Genomic DNA, 24,656 nt, shown 5'->3' on the forward strand with positions numbered 1-24,656 from the left:
TTTTGGACTGCTTATCTTGAACTTTGCTTAAACTGTCTGGAAGTAAAAACCTACATTTACTGTACAGTGTATCTGTGTGCTGTATGTGTAGTATTCAAACACTACTCTCAAATATGTCTCCCTGTATGCACTCATTCTCCTAACAGGGAATTACCTCAACACCTGGCACTCTGACAATTCGGCCATCAATATACACATAGGCATTAACAACATCTATTAGCTATGCAGAAAAGATGAATACCCAGACCCAAAAGGAACAAAAAGACCCAAGCACCTCTCCACCAGCAATCAGCACCAGATCAGCATAGAATAACTCCAAGGTTATCAGTGGTGGGATTCAAATAATTTAACAACAAGTTCTCTGCCCTAATGACTGGCTTGGTAGGCATGGTCAGGTCGTCATGTGACTGAGTGGGCATGGCCAACTTAACATCACTCTCATCACACCCAGCCCCGCCTCCAGGCCACTCTCCCTTTCCCCAGGCTTTGGGCCTATATGCAACACCTCCAGAAATGAAAGAGTTAACCAACCCTCAGTTTCCTAGTGCAAATGCCCCTCCCTATGAAAGGATGGTAAGAGACCAGCAAAACATTCTGCTCCCATCACCAAGGAAAGTAAGACATTGGAGGCTGAGCTTATTAAAAAGCAACCTATTGTGTCGTAACAGCCAACATTTCATACCTGAGGTTGCAGAGGCAATAATTCCCTTTGATTCCTCAGAAGCAATTTACAATTAAAGCCCATTTGCACAAATAATAAATAAATAGCAGAAGGAAAAGGATTGACAATACTTCTGTAAAAGCAATTCTGAAAGAGGCCAGGCTAAAGCTGGATTTCCTTCCTGGCTTGCTTGCTTGCTTGCTTCCTTTCTTCCTTTCTTCCTTCTCCTCCTTCCCATCTCTTTTCTTCCTTTCTTCCTTTTTCAACCTGTTTTTCAGTCCATTTTCCAGTTTTTTTAGCAGTTTTGGGGCCATCTTCAGGCTCTTTTTTGCTTGAAAAACACCAAAAAATTCCCCCCCAAAACAGTCTGAAAATGGCTGAAAAATGGGCTCAAAATACCCAAAAGTGACTCAGACAATGTCCTAGAAAACTGCCCAAAATGGGCCAAACAATGGGTGGGAGTGGGGCCAGCCAGTGGTAGGATTAGCCGGTTCACTGAACTGGGCAGAATTTTAACAAGCAGTTCACTTGAACTGGTCCGAATCAGATGAATCCCACTTTTGCATCAGACCAACAATCAAGTAAACAATACCCCAATGAAGAAACTGCCAAAGAAGCTAACAACAAACAACCCAATCCAAGAATCTCTAAAACCACCCCCTCAACATTCACAGACAAGCCACCAGAATATAAACTGTCAGCAAACTGCACTCCTTAGTAGCACTGATGATGTTACCTAGTTTGAGTAATGAATGTCTACAAGAAAACAAGCAAGCTCAAAGAGTACTAAAGACCCCTCATGTCAACCCTGAGCATCAAATATGCTCCTTTATTAGTATCCTCTTGTTGCTGATATTTTACTAGTAACTCCAAAATTCAGGTTACTTGCATAATTGGCTTGCCCTGTATATCTTTCACTATATCTTGTTTCTCTGGTGTTAAAATCTATTACTGTACTAGAACAGTAATACTGCAGCAAGGTGATTTAAACATACCCATTTAAAACTAAATGTAATAGTATTACACCCTGTGTTGGGACTTACAGTAGATGGGAAAGAGCCAAGATAAGATTGTTTTTAAAACTTAAGAATGTCTGTTCTTCAAGAGATCACTTAATTATTTCTTGAAGAAAAGGAAAAAATAATGGAGGAGTTCATTGCACCTTAAAAACATTTCTTTCATTTCTGTAGGAGTAAAACAGTTCATGGACGAATTGTTCAAGATAAGAAATCCATCCATTACAATTGGAGTTGCTCCTTTTGTCTTTTTGTCATGAAACCTGAGTAGCTGCAATGAAGAGAAATCTATTTACTGAAGCATCTCCCGTTCTTGCTTCTAAAAACTTTACCATGACACTATGGCTTTATTTTTTGGAATTAATAATACGTTTAGTTATCCACAGAGTAAAGATCAAATTTCAACCTGACTCTAGTTCAGGTTGAATCATCATTATTTTGATGATTCAAGTGTATTAATTAACCTTGGGATGTAAATAAATCCACCATACATTCCTCTTGGGCCAGTTTTATTTTTTTTTTTCCTCAGAGGAATTTAGGATTGAGCAAACAACAGAACACCAAAATTAAGAAAAAATGGAATTGTTTAATTACTTTTAAAATGTATTTTAAAATGTATTTTTAAAGAAGACTCTCTCTTTCAGTTTGTTTTATTTTTTTAAACCTCTGGCTTTCCTTAAGTAGGTAGGCTGCTGGTTTTTTTTAAGTGCTATCCTAATCTGAACTAATGCAGCCTGACATGTGTGCATGCATGTGCACAAGTGCACACACACACACACACACACACAGATCTGCACATTCCTAATTTGTAGAAAAATAAAAAAATGCTTTCATTAGTGAATTTTACCTTGGGATTTTAGAAACCCATGGATGTAGGAGTAACTTCACTGAGATCCTCTAACACCAGTAGTTTATGTTGTAATTTGGTGCAATGCCCAATCACACATACAGATTTATTTCCAATTTGTTAGCTGTTTCAAACAATGTTGATATAATAAGTTGTTCTGCATGAAATGATACGAGTAGCAGATCCTTACAGCTGCTGAGCATTGTTATATTGTGTCAATTTGACAATATATGGTTTTCTTCTATGGTTGCTTGTAGGCCTGTATGTCAGCGACAAAGTCCTCCACCTCCTGGTTTTACGCTATGGAGACTCAACCCAGAGAATAAACTTTCCTGATTTTGTGTGCTGTATGTTTCGTCTTGAAACAATGTCAAGTAAGTGGTACACTCAGCAGGTATTTGATGCACTGAGCAGCAGCAAAATAAAGTGGTCCTGCAATAAAGCATGTGTAAAAGATTTCACCTTGAATGGGAATCTATTTTCTGATTGTTCACTCTCTACTTATCCTGTGCTAGGAATAATACCCTTTGTATTCCAAACTATTTAAAAGGAAAAGATATCCTATATGAAGGGCAGAGATGAGAGGTTACATGGGGTGGTGATGGTGGTGAAGTGATGAGTACAGAGTGGCATACCATCATCTGTGAAAGGGAGCTTCCAAGGCCAGCTTAGGAAGAGGTAGCAAGATGGAGCCAACAGTTCGTGCAGGACAGGTGTCAGACATCCCTGTAAACCAGACAAGAGACATTAGTTGAATTAATTTTATTTTATTGTGAAGCAACATTAAGAGAATCTTGCATGTCTGAAAGTACGGATTTTCCATCTCCGCTTTAACTGCTTGATCCATTAGAGCAGGTCATTCCTAAGTTTCTTTGTCTGACATATTGAGCTAGTGAGGGCTCTTTTATCCCATTGTTTTCTAGACAGCATCTCTTCCCTTCAATCCCCAAGGTCATCTACACATTCTATCAAACCAGGAGATGTGTGAATCCTTGCCTAACAACCACAACCAGGACTACTTGAAGTGTTGTTGCTAAGCAGTGCAGTCACACGACGTTTTCCCCAATGACCTCTTTGCTTCAATATGAAAATTCCAGTCCCAATTAATACTGTTAAGCAAGGACTACCTGTAATATCAAATTAACCAAAGATTTTCAGGATCGGAAAATGCATTTTTCTTGGATTCACTTGAAGCAACCTGAAAACAGAACGCAAATAATAGGGTTCAATGAAATGTAACATCTCCAATTATATAAGTTGCCAACAGATGGTAATACTTATGTGCTAGAACCTTATATGTGTTCTTTTACTGCAGTTGGTAGAAAGTTACAATTGTGAAAAAATATATCTTTAGTAATTGGTCTCCTTACCAAATTGAACTTGAATAGTATTATGATATTTATTTAAGTGAAAGGTCAATATAATCAGTTAATATCACTTTTTAACTATTCTTATCATATTTTAAAAAATTTTATACCCAGTTTTTATATTTTTAACATTTATATGTTTTTAACATTTTATTTGTACATTATCCGGGGTCTCTGTGTGAGGGAGATGGGGGGTTTCCAAATTTGATAAATAAATAAAATAAAGTTTGTGTTGCTACTGTTTGTGAACTCAAAGGAACTTTTTCAAAAGGCAACTGGACTGGGGTTTTTTTTTTCCTTGAGGGAGAAAAAGACAGTCCAGTTACCTTTTGAAAAAGCACTTTTGAGACAACTATTACCTGGCTGGATGATGAGAATTTCCACAGTCACTTATTGTTTATGGAATAAAAGCATGAAGTCAGTCCATTTCAAGCAATATGCTGTGACTGAATGCTTTACTGCCGAAGTATGATTAGTAGTTTATGGTCATAACTATGTTTGATATGAGTACTGGGAACTGCTGGGCCAAAAAATGTAAAGAGGGACTAAAAAGAGATGCTTTATGTTGCTGAGAATGAAGTGGATAGCTTGTGACAACAACTGATAAGTTTTACATGTGAAAAGTTGATGAACTGATTAAGGACAATAAGTGAAGAAATTGGTGTCGAGCTTGGCATTTCACAGGAAAATATGAGTTACATTATTGATGTTCTTCAGCATTGGATTTTTATGTGCAAAATGAACTCTGCATACTGATAGAACAGATGAAAGCTTTAAGAGTTGAATTGGCAGCCACTGTCATACTACAAAAATGAAGGTGAGCGAACTGACAAAATAAAGCATTAGTCCATTAATATATAGTTATATGAATATATATATATGAATATATGCTTCATTAAAAAAAAAAAACCAGGTTTCAACTAGAAAACCTATAGTTACAGTTTACAGAGATGCAGATGGTGTTATCCACACAAATTTCCTTGAAAGTGGCACACTGTGAATTCAGAGTGCCATCTTGTAAACTTTGTAAACACTGATTCAAAATTTTGATTTGAATTAAGGTTTGATTAAGCAGAGCTCAAAACTCAAGAAGGAAACATTGCTACAATGTGACGGTCCAAAGCCCCGCACCTGAAAAGCCACCCAAAAATGTAAATTATCACAGCATACAGTCTGAGCTAAGAATGTGTTTTCCATCTATCCCAAAACTGAAGGAAAATCTTGTGGATATCTGACTTACTCAAATGAAATATTCTTATTTAAACTAAAGTTATGGAGGTATAAGTACCAGTTGTTTTAGAAGTTTTTTTTTATTGAAGCTCATGGGTGTATTTACTGTTGCAAAGTAATAGTGCTGGTGATATTTATTTTGCAATATCTTTTCCCATCATTCAGAAGCCTCCATTGGCTAATATACACAAACCGGTATGGGAATTAGTCCCTCGTGATGGTTTCCTAATTGAAGCATGGGAAAGAGCTGGAGAGACAAATGTAAACTGAGCATGTACATCTGCATTCAGATGGACACACACACATGTTTGCACACACAAACTATTAAGTATGGGAAATAAGAGGCTGAACCAGGGCTTAGTGCAACAAGGTTTATTTACAAGGGCTGAACGTGCTTGCTCAGCCTGGGACTGGCTCGCAGCGAACAGCTCAAGGGCTGGACCCAGCAGCCTGCTTTTATAGCAGGCTGCTGGGAAACCCAGCCAATGAGGAGGGGCAGCCGCCCCGCAGCGCGAACGGACCTTGGTGGGAACTTCTTCAAGGTCCAGGGACATAACACCCCTTCCCCCAGATGCGAACACGCATAGTCCTTGAGGTATACGGGAGGCTTGTGCTGGCGCCCAGAGCGGCGCAACTCTGGTGTGCTGTTCAGTGGATCAGAGTCCGTTGGCGACTGTTGGCTCGATGATGAGTCCCAGTACCACCCTCGGTCGGAGTAGGTCCGGGGTCAGTAGGGCTGGACGCTGGGAGTGTCCTCACGCCCGTCTGGCTCGGATGGGTTGGACGCTAGGTCGCCGCAGTCATCATTTGGATTCTCTGGTCCGGCTGGAGACGTTAGCAGGTCATCGGAGTCGATGTCGCTGTGTGGAAGTTGCAGCGGACTCTCACCGGTCTGTGCCCCGAGTCGCGGCTGACAAGGGTGCCCTGGCATCTCGAAGCTGGTCCAGATGTCGTCTCCAGACCCGGCCATCTTCCAGCTTAACCGGTATGATCTGGGTCCTGTGATGGCTACGATTTCTCCTGGGATCCACAATGGGTCGCCAGCGAAGTTTCTCGCGAACACGGGTTCCTGCAAGACAAAATGCCTACTCCCGATGTGGAAGCGAGAGAGGAGAGTCAGGGCAGTAATGTGGGTGGAGCCTGTCCAATACAGTTCGCAGGCGTCTGCCCATCAGAAGCTCGGCCGGGGGACTTGTTGGTTACTGTGCAAGGGGTTGAATGCTGGCTTAACAGGAAACAGGATAGTTTGTGGTGCCAGTCATCCTTGTTGAACCTGGCCAGGGCTTCTTTAGTGGTCCTAACAGCTCTCTCTGCTAGCCCATTACTGGCAGGATGAAAGGGGCCGTGAAGATGTGGCGAATGCCCAGGTTGGCCGTAAAGCGACTGAATTCAGTTGACGCGATTGGGGACCATTGTCAGAAACAATGGAGTCTGGTAGACCGTGCGTTACGAACAGGCGAGTCAATGCCTTGATGACTGCTTGTGAAGTGGTCGTGGATAGTTGTGCCACATCAATCCACTTTGAGTAAGAGTCTACGACCACGAGGAACATTTTGCCATGCAATGGGCCCGAGGTCGATGTGAATCCTGGACCAGGGTGCGTTGGCACTTTCCCACTTGGTGGGGGTGGCAATGGAGGATGGACGGAAACCTGGCAGGGATGGCAGGAGCTTACCCATTTGTTGATGTCCTCATCAAGGCCGGGCCACCAAATGTAGCTTCGCGCCAACGCCTTCATTCTGACGATGCCAGGGTGGCCTTCGTGCAACGCCTCCAGCACTCGGTGCGCAGAGATGTCGGGATGACCACTCGAGTGCCCCATAGCAGGCAGCCCTGTAAGCTCGACAGTTCCTGTAAGCGGGTCTTAAATGGCGTGAATTTAGCTTCAATGTCACTGCCCGGCCACCCCCTCCTCACCCAGTCCAGTACCTGGGCGATCGTTTTGTCCGTTTTGGATTTATTGGCAATATCAAGGGCAGTGATTGGTAGGTCCAGTTGGGTGACTTCAAAAATGGCGTTGACCGGGGCAGGGTCTTCAGCTGGGTCAGGCAGGGGCAGCGGCTAAGAGCATCTGCGTGGGACAATGTTTTACCCGGGCGGTGCACAAGTCTATACGAGTATGCTGCTAGGAAAAGGGTCCATCTGGTCATTCTGGGGACAGAATTTGAGGGGTCTGCTTGTCACCTGCTAGTAACCCTAAAAGCGGTTTGTGGTCGGTGACTAGCTCGAAAAAAGTGGCCAAAGAGAAATTCGTGAAATTTCTTCACCGCTGTAACAGCTGCCAAGGCTTCTTTATCAATTTGACTGTAATTGCGCTCTGTTGCAGAGCGTCCTGGAAAAAAAAGCGATAGGGGCCTCGGAGCCGTTGGGCAGTCTGTGACTTAAAACTGCCCCAATGCCGAAAGGAGATGCGTCTGCTGCCAGTACTAATGGGAGGTTGGGGTCAAACTGGATAAGCACTGCCTCTGATGTGAGTAGCGACTTGACTGCGCGGAAAGCGGAGTCTTCTTTGTGTCCCCAGTGCCAAACTGTTTTTTTATCCAGAAGTCTGTGGAGGGGTTCTGCCACAGAGGCTTTATGGGGCAGGAATGACGCGTAAAAGTTCAAGAGCCCCAAAAGGCCTGCAGTTCTGCTTTGGAGGTTGGAGTGGGTGCCTCGTGTATTGCCTTAACCTTGGACTCCAGGGGGTGAATGCCTGAGGCGTCAATTTTATAACCCAGAAAGTCCACCTGTCTAGTGGCAATGGCACATTTTTCTTTTTTTAACTTGAGGCCATGCTGCCTGAACCTCTCCAGGACTGCTCTAACTCTCTGGAAGAGTTGGGGTCTGTTCTGGCCGAAACTAAGATGTCATCGAAGTAGGGTACTACTCCAGGAAGGCCCTGTAAAATCCGCTCCATGAGGGATTGAAAAATGCCTGGGGCAACACTTACGCCAAACTGGAGATGCTTGCACCGGAAAGCACCCCTGTGGGTGACAATGGTCTGAAGTTCTGCCGTTTGGTCATCAACAGGGAACTGTTGATATGCTTGAGACATGTCCAATTTGGCAAAGATAGTGCCAGGTTCAAAAGTATGTAATAAATGCTGAATGACGGGTACTGGATAAGCGCTAACTTGCAAGAATTTATTGATTGTGGTCTTGTAGTCTGAGCAAATTCTCAGGCTACCATCTTTTTGGGGTGTGACGATGGGCGTCTCCCATTTGGCGAAGTCTGTAGGCTCCAGGATCCCTTGTTTTAATAATTTATCTAATTCAAGGTCTAATTTAGGCCGAATGGCGAATGGAACTCTGCGAGGTTTTAACCGAATTGGGACTGCCTGGGGATCGACTGAAAATGAGATAGGGGTGCCATTATAACACCCTAACTCATCACTGAATACGTCTGAGTAATCAGCAAACAGGAGTCCGTGTCAGAGGTTGAGGTAGCATGGACTCCTGTTAGACCTAACCGAGGTGGGGAAACCAATCAAGTCCCAAAAGTGTAGGGAGGTTGCCGCTCACTACCACTAGAGGTAGGTGGCCCTTAAAGGTTTTAAAATTAACAAAAAACTTGCCTCTGCCGATTACAGGAATGGTCTTCCCCTGGTAGTCCTTTAGGCTAAGCTGGCACTTCTGGAGTCGGCTTCTTGATAGGCTGGGTTGAAGCTCCTTGAGGGTGTTCCAGGAAATAATGGAGAGCGCTGACCCGTGTCAACCTCCATGTTGCAAGGTTTACCTTCTAATAAGACGGAAAGAGATTTTACTAATAGAATAGCAAGTTTGATTAGTGCGGCAGTTTAATACTTGCCTTTTGGGTCCGGCATGTGCGAATGAAGATGCCCTTTGTGCTGCGTTGTGTGAGGCTTGGCATACTCTTGCAATGTGCCCCTTCTTATGGCAGTTGTTGCAAGTGGCTCCTTTGAATTTGCATGTGGTCCTCAAGTGGGGTCCACCACAGGAAAGGCACAACGTGATGTGCTTGGATGGCCCGGTGTTATCCTGTCTGGTTCCTACCTGAGGCGCCTGGCGTTTGTGAGGCGGTGAATGTCGGCCTCGTCACTCGGGTCTTCCTCATTGATCACCTCTTCTGAGTGGACGGAAACTGCTGTTTGCTTGGTGACAGAACCTTGGATCTCGGTGGCTGAATGAGATGCCAGCTCCTCTGCCAGGGCTTCCTCGATGGCTTGAGCGAGGTTAAGGTCTTTTTGGCGAGCAGCCGTCTTTGTAGGCGCGGGTCCTTGACCCACGCAGACCAGCTGGTCTAGGAGCATGTCATCAAGGTAGCTGCCAAACCCACAATGGAGTGCTGCAGTCCTGAGAGCAGCCATGTACTGATTGATGCTCTCTTTGTCCCCCTGCTTCCTCATTCTGAAGGTGAAACGTCTGGCAATCTGTGAAGGTCTAGGAGAATAGTGGTTAGTAAGGATTTCTAACAGTTCTGTCCAGGGACATTTTTAACTCACGTGGAGCCACAAGAGCTGTGGCTGTATCGAAAACGATGGCTCCACAGTAGGTCAGGAAATGTGCTTTCTTTCGGTGTTCCCCTGCCTCAGCCAATCCGATGGCGTCGATGTAATAATTAAATCGATTCTTGTATGATTCCCACTTCTCCTCATCTGGCTTGAATGCTGGGAAGGCTGGATTGGCGTTCATGTTGTAGGTCTGCTGGTTAACCTGTTGGGGAAAAAATGCTCTCTCTCTGGGTAGCAGTAGAGGTTTGGTGCCTGTGCTAGGCAAGTGCTCTCTCTCTCTGGGGTAGCAGTAGAGGTTTAGTGCCTGTGCTAGGCAAGTGACTTCAGCTCTGGTGAAATTTCGCAATTCCCTTCTCTCTCTCTGGGGATCAGGTGTTTTAGACTGCAACGGTCGTTGGTAGCGTCTTTGAAATTCGCGCCTGTGTGGGCGTTAGTGACTTCGTAATACAACGCTGTGTTGTATTTGAATGTGCTTCAGCTGACAGCTATTTGAATTTCGCGCCTAAACAGCACGCAGCGGCTGCGGCTGCTCGCAGCGCTTCTCACTCTCGCTGGCTTGTTTACTGATCGCTTTCTCTCTGGGCTGCGATCAGCGTTTGCCTATTTTTAGCTGACCGCCCTCTCTCTGGGCTGCGGATCAGCGTTATAGTGATTCAGCGTTCGTTCTCATTTCGGGCTGATCGCTCTCTCTGGAGTTGCGGTCAGCGCTTGCCCTATTTTGGCTGATCGTTCTCTCTCTCTGGGCTGCAGATCAGCATATTAGTGATTCAGTGTTGCAGCTTGCCTCTGGTAGCCATCCCATCCTCGTCGCCAGTATTAAGTATGGGAAATAAGAGGCTGAACCAGGGCTTAGTGCAACAAGGTTTATTACAAGGGCTGAACGTGCTTGCTCAGCCTGGGACTGGCTCGCAGCGAACAGCTCAAGGGCTGGACCCAGCAGCCTGCTTTTATAGCAGGCTGCTGGGGAAACCCAGCCAATGAGGAGGGCAGCCGCCCCATGCGCGCGAACGGACCTTGGTGGGAACTTCTTCAAGGTCCAGGGACATAACACAAACACTGTGTACTTTGCCACTAGATAAATGCAAGAACACCACATTCTTCTGATAGGAATTTCACGAAAGTTAATCTTTTTCTCTATGGGAGGGGACAAAGAAAGTAACTTTTTTCCCCTTCAGTTTAAATGATCAACAGTAAAAAAAATATGCAGAATATTTTTGGCACAATAATTATACTGTTCTTTTCAAATAAAGAGTAATGAAATATACCCTTGTAACATTTTGATTTCCTTTAAAACAGATTGTGTGGTAAAAGTACCAAGCTTTTATTTTTGTCTAAAACTACCTCCTAATCATTTGTGTGCTTTCAAATTTGTACTTGCATAGTCCCAACAGATATTAAAGTGTTATGTTGGAGTTTTGATCTGTACTTTACAATCATGTGTAGATTCTTAATCTGTATTTAGCTGTATGAAATAAAACTAGCAGTGTTTTGGATGGTAGGTTTGTCCTCCAAGAGTTCAAGGTGGTAAATTTTCTCTCTCTACAAGTTTCAGGAGGTAGGCTGGGCTGAGTGAAAACGATCAACTTGTGAGCACCTATGTTGAAGGCAAACTTCACATTGAGTCTCTCCAGTCTCATCAACTATACCACATTAGCTCTCATACATACATTAAATGATTTTCACGTGTTTCCTATTATCTGGTTTTCACTCTTGAATTAAGTTTTGATGGCTACAGAATCACAAGCAGCAAGCCTTTAAACGCCAGCAGTTGAAGTACAAGAGATCACTCACATATCCAATTTATAAGCTTCTGTCTGGTTGGCTACTGGGTCACAGAATGATGAGCCAAGATAAGCTTTTGTCCTGGTTATCAAAAGTTTTGCTGCTGTTCTGATGAATTGGAAAAACAGGGCAAACGGAGAGCTGATGTTGCATCTGTGCTATTTCATTATCCTATCTTTGATCTTTTCCTTAGACTGGATTTTTACTAGGTAAAACTGCTAAAAAAATCCATTCAGAAAAAAAACTCATTTTTTAAAATCACAGGCTACAAAATACATTACAGGGCATTTCCTTAATTTTTTCATCTCATGGATGTTAAAACATCCTCACTTGAAAGGATATGTATTTAAATGAAAGTGCCTTTGATGGGGTGGGGGGGAGTCTTTCAAAAACTACTGAAAAAATATTCACACTTCCAAGCTAAGCACTTAACATTTACTAATTCTTTTCAGTTATTATTTTACTGAAAGTTTAAAGTGCATTATACACTGCCTGTGAGGCTTTCTCAGGAAAAGATCATTGAGCTAATTGGGAAGAAAAAGGCAGTATACCAGTAACCTAAATTGAGAACAAATAAATAAACAAACAAACAATCAAATAAATAAATAGGCTTTTCTTCCCTGTATAATCATGCTAATAATACCTGAATCAAAATAATCTCCTCCTTTATCATTTGTAGTAAATGGAGGAAACACCATTAAGACTACAGCAATTTTGTTCTGAGAATTCTTGGCTAACCTTTCTAAGCAGCTTAACTGAGGCCAGTTTAGAGCAGTTTAATTAGAACCAAGAAAAATATAAAGAATGTGACTGAAATAATGTATCTTTTAAAGTCAGTGTATGTTCAGGTTGATGCTAAAAGAACCAAGTCAGCCATTTATGCATGTGATTTTCCTCTTCCCTTGAAGTATGGCTTTGCTTCTGGAATTTACTTTGATGTTGTAAATTATGTCTTGGTTTTGCATATATAGATTGGTTCTGATGGTACATACATCAGAGAAAAGGACAACATCCCAAACACAAGGAAACTGTGTTCTTAAACCTAATACTTGGTATAAGTATCTTGTTCTCATCAGATTGTAACTGAACTCATTATTTATTGTCATCATTTGATTTTTTGATTAAGAAACTTTTTATGAAGAATTTTAATTATTGTAATTTTAGTTATAATAGTAAAAACTAACACAAACTATACAAAGAGAAAAGGATAAAAAAATGAAAGTGCAGGAAACAAGAAAAAGAAAAGTAATTATATAATAAAAAATAAAGTATTGACTTCCAACCTTTATCACAAGAAGTATAAACAATAACTCCTCCCTCATAAAGTTACATACATATAGATATCACTTCATCTCTTCATCACTAATCTATAAACAAATTCATAAAACATCAACTTTTTGATCCTGGGGTCAGCATAGAGTGCATAAAAGACTGCCAGAACTTTGAAAAAAAATCTTATTTTAAATAGACCAAATTTACATTGCTTCCTTTTACTTTTAACAGTCTTAATCTTTAATTTGACCAACTCTTTATAACAGAATTTTATTTCTCTTCAATTTTTCTTTATCCCAAGGCACGTATTTCTCCAAGGTTCTCACAAGCCTCTTTTTTAGTTGCAATAGGAAAATATTTTCCAGATTATTTTCTTAGTTTATTTCTCTTTAATTTTATAAGATTACAGCCAGTTCCTTTAAAGTGTTCCTTCTTTCTCAGTTGTACGGGTCGGAGAATCCAAAGCGTGGGATGTACCCAAGCCAATTGTCCTGAGGGTGGGCCAACTCCTTGTCCCGAGCCCCCATCTCCATGTGAACTCTTTGTAGCACTCTTCTTCCAAAGGATGCTTCTGCTGATGCAAATGTATCCAGTTTATAATTTCTGATGAATGGAGATGGCGATGACCACATTGCTGCTTTTCTGTATCTTGTACAGAGGTGGATTTATAAACTGTACTGATGCAGAGAGATAATAAGATGTCTGTAACAAAGAACATTTATTAGTTCATCAGGTATCCTCATAACTCACATTTGTGATGAAGTTCTTTTATGACCAATCCTTTGTATATCTGCCTTGTAGGTAAAAGATGGTTATCTCCTAACCCATCTCGTAGCGGTAGAAAAAGCTGCTATGAGTAAGTGAGTCCAGGCAAGAATGAGGAAAACCTCCCCAAATCCCTCGAGGGTCAATTTAGTGACCAATCAGGATTACAGATGTGGCCACATGACATGAACTACATTTCCCAGGATACCTTTAACTACATTTACCATGATGCATTCCCTTAAGGGGACAGCTCATAATTCCTAAGTAACTATCCAATTCCCATAGACTGGCTGAGACAGCACAGCTGCACTACAGATCTCTTCAATCGAGGCCTGTGTGTTCCATGCTCCTGATATGGCTGCACTCCTGGTTGAATGTGCCATTATGTTACCCAGCAGTTGCAATGATTGGCTTTCATAAGCTTTTGTGATACATGTCTTGATCCATCTGCATATGGTGGATGGTGAAACCCTTTGTCCCAATGAACTCGTCTAAATGAAACGAACAATGCTTCCATTTTTCTAATGGGCCTTTTCTCTTAATATAAATGCGTATAGCTCTCCTAACATTCAAGGAGTGCCACTTCCTTTCTAGGCTATGGACCGGTTCTGGGCAGAAGTCTGGTAGTACTAACTCTTGTGCTCTATGGAATGTAGAATTGATCTTTGGGATAAAGGTCGGGTCTAATGTTAATACTACCCCTTAGCACCCTTGTCAAGTCCCAAGTAGGGTACCTGTGTTTCACTGGTGGCTTTAGATTGGTTGCTCCCCTGATGAATGTGCAGATTAGGGGGTGTTGTGAGAGGGACTCCAAGGTCCCACAACCCAACACTGAAGCTGTCGCTGCTACCTGCCTCCTTAAGGTGTTAGGGATTAAACCCTTCTCCAGGCCTTCCTGGAGGAAATCCAACACTTGAGTAACTAACACTGTGGTTGGATCTATTTGTTTCTTGGAACACCAGGTTCCAAATGCTCTCCAAGTAGCATCATAAATTCTGTTGGTTGATGGTCTCCTGGATGCCTGGAGTGTCTGTATTACCTGGTCTGAGCACTCTAAATGCTTTAGCATGGTCCTCTCAAGTGCCATATGGTTAGTTGCAGCCATTGTGGCTCTGGGTGTCATATGGCTCCCTGACTCAGTTCTACCTTGTCTGGGGGAATTCTCCATGGTCTGGATACCGACAGATCTACCAGATCCACATACCAAAACCTCCTGGGTCAGTGAGATGCTACCATTAAGATCTCCTCCCCCTCTTCTATCACTTTCTTGATTACCTTTGGTATCAAGGGGAGTGGGGGGAATGTGTAGAGCAAACCCCTTGGCCATGCTCCTTGGAGCGCATTGGTTCCTTCCGCTTCCTGTGTTGGGAATCTCAAGTAGAATCTCAAGAGTTGTGCATTTGCTGGCATCGCAAACAGGTCCAGGACTGCTCTCCCGAATCTGCGACAGTTCCCTGAACAGGTCCAGGTATAAGTGCCACTCTGAGTGGTCGACCATTGTTCTGCTGAGCCAATCTGCCTGAATGTTTTCCACTCCCAATATGTGTTCCATCCTGATTGATAGAATGTGCGTCCCTGGCCAGTGGCCCAATCGCTCTGCTTCTTGCATGAGCGCTAGGGAGTGAGTACTCCCCTGCCTGTTGATATGAGCCTTGGCGGTCATGTTGTCTGTCAGGATCAACACATGCTGTCTCACTATCACTGACCTGAAGGCCCTTAGAGCCAGGTGAGATGCCCTGAGCTCCAACCAGTTGATGTTGTTCTTGAGGTCTGACTGAGACCACAGACCTTGTGTAATCTGGCTCTGACAGTGGGCTCCCCAGCCTACTAAACTTGCATCTGTTATGATAGTCAGTTGGATGGGTTCCTTGAACCCATATCCCCTTGTCACTGTGGGTGATCTCCACCACTGGAGTGACTGATTCACTCTTGGGGGGGGAACTCGTACCTTGGTTCCTGTATTGCCTTTGCCTGCTCTCTGGTAAGGTAATAGGAACCACTGCAATGTCCTTGCATGCAGCCTGGCCCAAGGTACTATCGAGATGCACGATATCATCTTTCCTAGTATTTGTGACAGCAAGTCCAGGGACACCCCCGGAGCTGTGTTCACTTGATTTATTGATGACCTTATGCTGTCCTGCCTTTCCTGTGACAGGTAAACTTCTCAGGAGTTGGTGTCTATTACAGCTCCTAAGTGTTGTAATTGCCTGGTCGGTTCTAAGTTGCTCTTTTCAAAATTCAACGAAAAGCCATGCTCCTGTAATGTCCGTATCATGGTTTCTAGATCACTCTGTGCTCTTAGAGTCAATGTTGACTGTATTAATATGTCATCTAAGTAGCATTGGACCCATATGGGCTTTGTCCTGAGGAAGGCTGCTATTGCTGCCAGGACCTTGGTTAAAGTTCTCGGCACTGAGGACAGGCCGAATGGAAGAGCCCTGTAGTGGTAGTTTCTCCCTGTGTAACAAAACCGCAGGAACTTCTAATGCCTCCTGGTAATAGGAATGTGTAGGTAAGCATCTGTGAGGTCTACTGATGTCAGGACATCCCCCTCCCGTATGCTCCCTATTATAGCTTGCAGAGACTGCATCTTGAATCTCCTGTATACTATGTGCCTGTTAAGTAATTTGAGATCCAAAATTGGTCTCCACCCCCCTGATGCCTTCTGCACAACAAACCGGTTTGAATAGAACCCTTGTCCCTGTTCGTTCTCTGGTACCACTTGTACCGAACGTCTAGCAGATGTTGAACTGCTGTTCCCATAATTACCCTTTTGGTTCTGTCCCTTGGCATTGGGCATCTTCTGAATGAGCTCGGGGGTATGGAGATGAATTCCAGAACTGGGCCTTTTCTTAATGTGTCTAGGACCCACTTGTCCATTGTACTTGATGCCCATCGGTCAGTGAATAGGCCCAGCCTCCCACTGATGGGCGCATTGTTCCGGCCATCACTTTGTATTCCAGAAGGCCCTGCTGGTCAAACTCCAGAAGGGGTGCCTTCCCTGGGACCGTTGTCCACCCCATCTCTAAATCCTGACCTATCTGTATGTCTAGTAGGGGTCTGTGTGTACTGTCTGTGTGTACAGGGAGTGGCTGAAGCCACACCCCGAGATAGGAAAGGTCTGTTGCAGTGGATATGGAGAAGGTCACCCATCTGCCTGACCAAGTTTCCTGGGTAAGACCTACCTCTTGTCCTTGGTTTCAATCAGTAATGGCTCAATGGCCTCACCAAAAAGTTTGTCCCCTTTAACTGGAGCTGATGCCAGTTTCCATTTATGTTTCAGATCTGCCTGCCAGTGGCAGAGCCAAACAAGTCACCTTGCAGCCACTGAAGCTGTGATGGCCTTAGTTGCATACTTGGCCCCATTAAGTGTGGTGTCTGCTATGAACTCTGTTGCAGAAGTTATTTTGTTCAAATCCTGTTGCAATCGAAGATCACCAGGTTGCATCCTTTCCTGCATCCGTTCAATCCATATCAGGACTGCTCTGCTGAAAAATGATGCTGTGGACTTTGCCTTTACCACCCATGCTGCAGCCTGGTGAACTTTTTGTAGGGTCTATTCTGTTTTCTTATCCTCCCCTTTTAGACCATCCTCAACTTCCTTAGCCAACACTGTAGCAGATGTGGAGGCTGCCACAGGGCTGTCTATCATGGGAACTGGGAATAGGTCCACTAGTTTCACATTATAAAATTTCCTCTAATTCCCCCCTGGCATTGGGAAAATAACTGATCTGTCCAACTGACCTTCCACCACTTCCCTGAACAATTCAGGTGAAGATATGGATTCACTTTCAACCTTGGTTCTAGCAAAAAATCTATCTTTGGGATCAGCTGGTTCTAACTCAGACCCTTCTGTCCCTGTGATTCTCCCCAGGCCTGTTGCTATCTTAGCCTTCCCCAGCAGCATCTTAAACAGCTGGTGACGAAATAGACCTGTGAACATTGGAGTTTCTGGTTCATTAATTTCATCATCTGAGAAAGCTGACTCCCTGTATTCTTCCTGTCTTGAAATAGAGGCCTCACTGTGAGTGTCTGATCTACTGGAACTATCTCCCTGGAAGACAGTTCCTCCCTTACTCCTCCTGCTTGAGTAGAATGATGATGATGTCTCCTCTCATTATGTATCAGGCTGGGTCTGTTACCCTGACTGTCCCTGAATTCTGCCATCATTGCTTTCATCATAGCCCTCATTTCCACTTTAAAGGACTGTTCCCTGACTTCCGATGCTGTGGAGGAAGAGCTAGACTCCATAGAAAATCTCTTTCTCTTGGGGGAGAGCTCTTCATTGCATGCCTGAGAGCATTGTCTTTCTGTTTCACTCAATCCTTCGTTCACACAAAGAGCAGGCTGAAAAGGATGATCTTCAGTGCCCTCTAGTGTTGCACTCCTTTCCTGATACTTCACTTTCATTGGTTTGCCTGTTGGAGTGCGGGAATTTTCATTCTTCTCTGGCTCCTTTTCCACCCTTGGGAAACAGTTCTCAATGGAAAAGGGGCTGGACTAAACTTTGACTGACTCTGTTTTTAAGCAAGGAAGCAGAAGACAGCCCACGCTTTGGATTCTCCGACCCATACAACTGAAAATAAACATCTCCAGGGGGCAGGATCACACTGAGTGGGATTACTCTATACAGTTTTTCAATTATTTTTATTGAAAAAATAGTTTTGAAGTTTTATACTTGCATACTTGTTTTTAATCTATAGTTCTTGTATTTTTTCAAAAGTTGACTGAATTTACAGTAAATCAAAACTGCATTGTCTTCTTTACCATCCTCAAAATATTTTTGTTTTCTATCAAACAGAGGCATTCCTCAATTTATCAAAAAATAGGGGAAGTATCTGCTTTACTGAAGATGAGGTGAGTAGTTTGTGTGTTGTTTTTATCTTTGGGAATAAATGGCTTTTCTCCTCAAATGAAACTATTTTCTAAAGAGTAAAAATTGGATAAGCTCAACAGAATTTAACATTCACAGTAAAATGTATGTATGTATGAGATGTAGGATTTTGGTATTTTGTTAATTTGGAAAATGAAATATTCATATCTATAAGAGTGTAATCCTACAACAGACATTTTACCAGTATCTTTTTGTATTGAAAGGGGAAAAAATTCTAAGGTGAAAATGTCCTTGTTTCTAATACTTCTATGGAAAGCTGATAACATTGGGAGTAGGAAGTAGGGTATCCTTGATGTAGTCAGGGACACACCATCTTCTAAACTTTTAACTTACTTTGAAAGAACTGCAGGGAAGACTCAAAACTGGTGAGGCAGTTAATCCATCCGTCTCTCACCAAGATTGTAATAATCCAGTACAGTTTAGAAGAAAAGTTACACTATTGCCACCATGAAATTACTGGGCTTATGAGGGAGTCAAGATTTTTTCCCCTTCTTCAGTTCTTATTTTTAGTATTGAGGCTTATGTGATCAATAAAGTAGTTCTATATGTGAACTAGATATCCAAACTTCCCCTAGATATGATAACATCAACCCACTACATGCAATACCATCAAGGCTTCTTTATGTTTATTTACAAAATTTATATGCTGCCTGATTCCTAATGACCCTGGGGAGTTGACTTTTGCTGAATATTCTGGAAATCGAAGTCCACAAAACAGTTGTGGAAGTTTCTTTGATATAATTAATATTTAGAGCCTAGTCTGGAATATCCCAAATTATTTCAACAGGCAAAAATACTCCACTGATTTCATACACATACTGCTCTAGCAATAATATTAATTATGTGGTGCTATTAGCAGAACCAGATAATTCATTAAGGTGAGAGAATGAAAATGTGAAGATTCAGCCAATCAATTCAACATATGGGATAAATAACCTATTCATTTGTCAGCATTTTGCAGACTACCCAAGGTGTTCTTGATTCTAGAAAGACATTTCAGCAAATGGTTTGCTTTTCATTCTCTGTTTTGTTATCATTTTTAGACATGGATTCAGCAATATTTTTTCCACAGCGTTTTCAGGGAATTCAGTGATAGATGACTTATTCTTTATGTAGAAAGTCCCAGATTCAGTTCCTGACATTTACTGTAAAGTTGGTGGCTCAAACAACACTTTTGCCATCCAGTTAAAACATACTGTATACCTTTAATAAAACAATTCAGCCTTCAGTACAAATAAATGTTCCAAATCCCTGTGATAATCCAGGATGATTGTTTTACATGTAATTGTTTTTATCACTTATTTGAAAAACGTGCCTCAAGGATTTGGGATTGCAGTCATATAAAACAGAAGGTATATATGCAGTAAGTAAAGAAAGCAGAAGAAAGTCTTTCCCCCAAAGAGGATACCCTTTAGGGATACCCTCTGGAGTCACATGCGACTCTTTGGGCCCTCTGCTCTGGCTCCCTATTGGGTGGTCCCACCACTGGCTGGCCCTACCCCTTGCCCTCCCTTCCCAGTCACTCCTTGCCTGGCCTCAGAAGGTAAAATACAAAAAAGAGAGGGTGGGAGGGAGGGAGAAAGACCCACAAAAACACCAGAAGCCACAAAACCTGGGTAGGCATGGCGGGGCTGTGTGTCATGTGACTGGGTGGGAGTGATGTTGAGTTGTCGACACCCACAAAGGTTTTGAGGCCCTCAGTGTTTTCTTTTCTGTGGGAAATGGATCCCAATGGCTCATTGAGTGTTTAAGGTTGCAAGCCCCTGCTTTAGGGGAACATAAAAGCACTAACCCAGAAAAAAATTGAACATTTTCACAATTAACAGATTTGAAGGAATTCATTTCTACCAACATTCCATAAAATAAATCTCAGCTCCAAAATGAAAATAGGATTGTATGTTCTTGCTGTTTTATTGTCTACATATATTTTACCCTTCTTAAAATTGAAAATGTTAATTAGTGGTCTCTTTTTTCTTCTTATCCTCCTTTTGTCTTAGTGGATGACCATGATCATGTATTGCTAATCTGATAATACTATTTTCTGAATACAGGTAAGACTTTGCCCAAATATTCATAGAACTTGCATGTTTCTTGCTTGTACAGAAATTGTAACCTTTGTTAATTCTTTGTTTAAAAATATAGCAAGGCAAGGCTGATGCATGTAGGTCATAACTGGGGTTTTATCCTTAAATACTACGTATACTTTTGATCATTGATGCATTTAATAAAATACTGCCAATAAAAAGATTTTGGATTTAATTCTCATTTCCTTTTTTAGACTGCTCATTTCTCCGAGTTTCAAAAGAAAGTTGTTGATTGTGTTATTCTCTGATACAGAATAACCTTCCAAGTTGCAGCCATTCAGGTTTGCTGAACTAAGTTCCCATCAACCACAGTGTAACCAATAAATTTATATTCCTAATCTTATATTGGTTTGATTGTGTTTTAGCACTTCGTTTCCAGAGACCTAATTGCTTATCAAAACTGCATAATCTTAGATGATCTTGTCATAAACCAAATATTGCAAAGCATATATTTGAGAAATCAATACAAACACAAAACTAATTTAAAATTATCCTTAGAGTCAAGTTGCAATCCCTTACAGATTTAAGAGCTGTACGCTGTTAATCACAATATGACTTTCTAAGACAGTTTTAATAGGTTCATGGTACACGCATTCAAATAATTTTAATAAAAGTGTAACTGATTCTTGTTTTAAGTGGAATTCTCTTATGTGCTACAAAATGATTTCTGGTCTGATATAATGGTGTTTACATCTTAGCAAAAGTATTATATTTCTTTGACTGGAAATTCTTATTTTATTTACCATATTTTCACACATGTTTAATCAACCAAACATATCTAGAGATTTGTGATGACAATATTTAAAACAAGTTATTTTTATGTTATCTAATCCACTATATCCAATAGTTTCTCAAATTTAAAATCATTTTATTCATTCTATTTGACTGTATTTATATTTGATTTGCCTAGTCACCTGCAATAATATCTCCTTTTTCTAAAAAAAAAGGCATTGAAATTTCCCATGACAAAAATGCAGTTTTTAAATTCAATAACTTTTGACATTTACATTTATTATCATCATCATATTTTATTTCATAGAACTTGGGAAAAAAATCTAGCACTGAGATTCATAATATTGAAGGTCCATAATACCTTCAAATATGCTGACTCTACTGAGTATGTTTTTATTCAAGCTTTTCACATTATTATTATATTATTCAAGCAATGGATTCCCCAGTAAAGAGCTTTTCACATTATTATTATAGATACAAAAATGTGAAATCACAATTGCCAGTTCTTTAACTGGTGCTGGCATTCATATGCTTGAATTCTTCACAAGAATCTAGTATGTCGTAATGTAATGTCATAGTATATGTGCAGATGCAAACAATGTGATCTTTAGTAATTGACAAATGGAAATACTATCAATGTGCAAATCTTGTCATCCAAGATCCTTTAGTAAGGGTCCCAGTATGCTGATAATCACTGGGACCATCTTGGCCAGATTATGCCATAATCTTTCAGTTTTGATTTTCAAAACTATCAAAATTTCAAAACTATAAACTTGATTCTTTGGGACTTTCTCCAATTCTTTGTTTTCCATTCTGTTAGTCTCTACATATTATCCACACATTCTTCTTTTCACAAAATAACATTTTTATTTATATTTATTTATTAATATTTATTCATTGTTTATTTTATTAATTTATTGATATCTATTTATTAAGTATAAATATTATTATATGTTACAATGGATAATTTAATAACTAATAAATAACAGTGCATGTATTTTTGTAGTAATTTTATTAAAATTATAAATACAATAGTAAAAAACTAATATAAACTAAAAAAGATAAAAGAAAAAATATAGAAAGTACAGGAAACAAAGAAAAATCAGGAAAGGGGAAAATGAGAATATGAAAAATAGAAACAGAAAAGAAAGAAAAAATTAAAGTATAGTAAAAATATGAAATGAAAAGAAATGAAATGAAAAACATGTGAAGAAGTAATTTCCCACTTTCATTACAACTATGAACTATTTGGTAACTTATCACCTACTCTTAAAATGCAGCAAGTGATCTCGTCTTCCCATATTCCATCTCTTATCTATAAACAATCTATAAAGTATCATCATTTAACTCCTGTATCAGCAAAGGTCCATTATGGGTTACGCAAGATATAATATGTATATTTTAACCTTGATCAAATAAACCAATCTTATATTTCCTCCTTTTACTTCTAACAATCTTAATCTTTAGTTTATTCAAATACTGCAGTGGAACTTCATTCTTTTTCATTTTTTGATTTCTTTCCTTTGCAAGATGTTCTTCAAAACTTCAAGAAATCTCTTCTGTAAATCAAACGGGGAAAAAATCATCCAGGTCTTTCTGTTGGTTTATTGTTTGTACATTTTTTTTAAATTATCAAGATATCAATTAGTTTCTTTTGTAGTTCCAGTGTAACAGATTTTTGTATGTCATTGTTATAGTCAGTCATTTATAAATCCACTTTCAGCTTAGTCATTATCTTGTCAGGTAGAAGTTGTTCCTCTTCCATAACATTTTTGGACATAGACTCTCCATACAGGAATATGTCTCTGTCAGCACTACTAAAATAAATGGTTGAATCCATTTTTAAAATGTCCTTCAATAAGTATATTGTTAAAATTGCTTTTGCTTTATTTTGTATTTGTAAGTCAAGTTTGTAATCTTTAATTCCCTTTAGTTTCCTCTAGTGTCCATTTCTTAAAATTTTATTGAGAATACTAAACAAGGATGTTCAAAAATCAATAGAATAATTCTCTATATATCTTGGATAATGGGAAGATTGCAGATGGTGTGTTTCATGTTTAAAATGGGGCTGGGCAACTAAAACAAATCATCACATTCACCTTGAAAGACCAGTCAAAATAGCAGGCAGAACGTGAAAATTTACAAAATTTGAATACTTAAGCCAATTGTTTTCTTCAAAAATCTATTTAAAGTGAGTAAAATCAAACTTATTTTAATGAATTTATACAAGTTATGATCTGGATCTGTAGGAAGAGTTATGAGGCACTTACAACCTTAACCTATGAAACCCTTGACTCTTGCAGATAACATAGAAATGGGCAGATAAAAATGTAGAAAGGTATTTATGTAGTTAAGAGATTTTTATAAGAATCCCTTACCTCCTCATAAAGAGGAAAGAGAACAACAGTTAGGATATAAAAGACTATTTTTATGTCTTCCAATAAAATCCTTTTCATATACTAGGCAGGTAATGAAATTTTTAAATTACCTGTTAACAAACTTTGAGAAATTAATAGGCAGAAATTACATTTGAGGATTTTGCAGTGAGGTCATTTAATCCCCATAAATAATAGCACATTTGTCTCATAATGATCCAGAGTAACATAAGAAGGGTTGTTAATAGGAGGGAACATTCTTTGGTCAAATTGTGAAAAAGTATCAACTCTTTTTTTTAAAAAGTTTTTGATTAACTGAATATTTTGATGAAGGAAATAAGATGTCCACCAAAATTAAGGCTATTAGATATATTTAATTGAAAGACTGTGAAATGAAATGGTACTTTTCTTACTGTTGGCAGCTATATTATTAATCATTATTTGGATGTTTAAAATACTCTGATGCATTGAAAAAATGGCATAGTAAAATCTTGTTTATAATTTGCTTTAAACAAAATTGAGCTGATGCCACTTTTCCTAGGATGAGGAAATCTCAATTTGAATTTTCATTTGGTTTTTCTAAAATCACTGCACCTTCTCTAAGATGCAGATCAAGTGGCAAAACTCACAAGTATATGAATTAAGACAAATTACAGATACAAGTAACTTGATGTTTTATAACTCCCATAATCATTTTCCAGGTGTAACTCAACAATTAGAATGGTATCAAATTGCCTATTCTTGGATTAAGATATAGAGGTGTCAAATGTGTGTTCATTCATGTAATTCATGAAGTGATTTAGGCCCTGAGTACGAGAGAGAGAGAGAGAGAGAGAGCGCTATGTAAACTTCTTGAAAGCATGGTTAAATATGTAAAGATAAATATGCAATGATAAATATATAATAAATATTAGATAAGAAAATCAAAGATATGGCTATTAAATGGCATGGACTTTAAGATGATGAAAAACACAAATTTAGCTTATGGAAATGAAGTATGAAAATGTTTCCAATGTACACATAGAACTGTATAAACAAATGTTAACCTTTCTCTAATCCTTTGAATGTAAAGAAGTGCATTGTAATATCTTAAAGTTGAGCAGTTTACTATGGTATATGCTTCATGAGCTATAATAGTACATGAAAACTTGTACTATAATAGTTTTAAGGAGACACAA

General features: G+C 40.1%; 1 protein-coding gene across 5 annotated transcripts in view; it reads left to right on the top strand.

Moving 5' to 3' along the window:
* CAPN13 (calpain 13) overlaps positions 1-24,656 on the top strand; it is a 163,860-nt gene that overhangs the window by 86,868 nt on the left and 52,336 nt on the right. For 3 of the 5 annotated variants that reach the window (XR_015743847.1, XR_015743857.1, XM_087934618.1), the window contains 3 exons: positions 2,782-2,898; positions 18,195-18,250; positions 20,285-20,338. Coding sequence is in view for 3 of the 5 variants with exons in the window: in XM_087934618.1 (XP_087790744.1) it covers positions 2,782-2,898; positions 18,195-18,250; positions 20,285-20,311 (200 nt within the window). In the remaining 2 variants the exon portion in view is untranslated. Of the gene's footprint in view, positions 1-2,781; positions 2,899-18,194; positions 18,251-20,284; positions 20,339-20,565; positions 20,715-24,656 lie in introns of those variants that run through there. The other 2 variants (XM_087934613.1, XM_087934624.1) reach the window with 1 other exon arrangement.

This window comes from Pseudonaja textilis, chromosome 1 (genome assembly GCF_049901715.1).
Source record: "Pseudonaja textilis isolate UNSWEBS1 chromosome 1, rPseTex1.2, whole genome shotgun sequence".
NCBI lineage: Eukaryota > Metazoa > Chordata > Lepidosauria > Squamata > Elapidae > Pseudonaja > Pseudonaja textilis.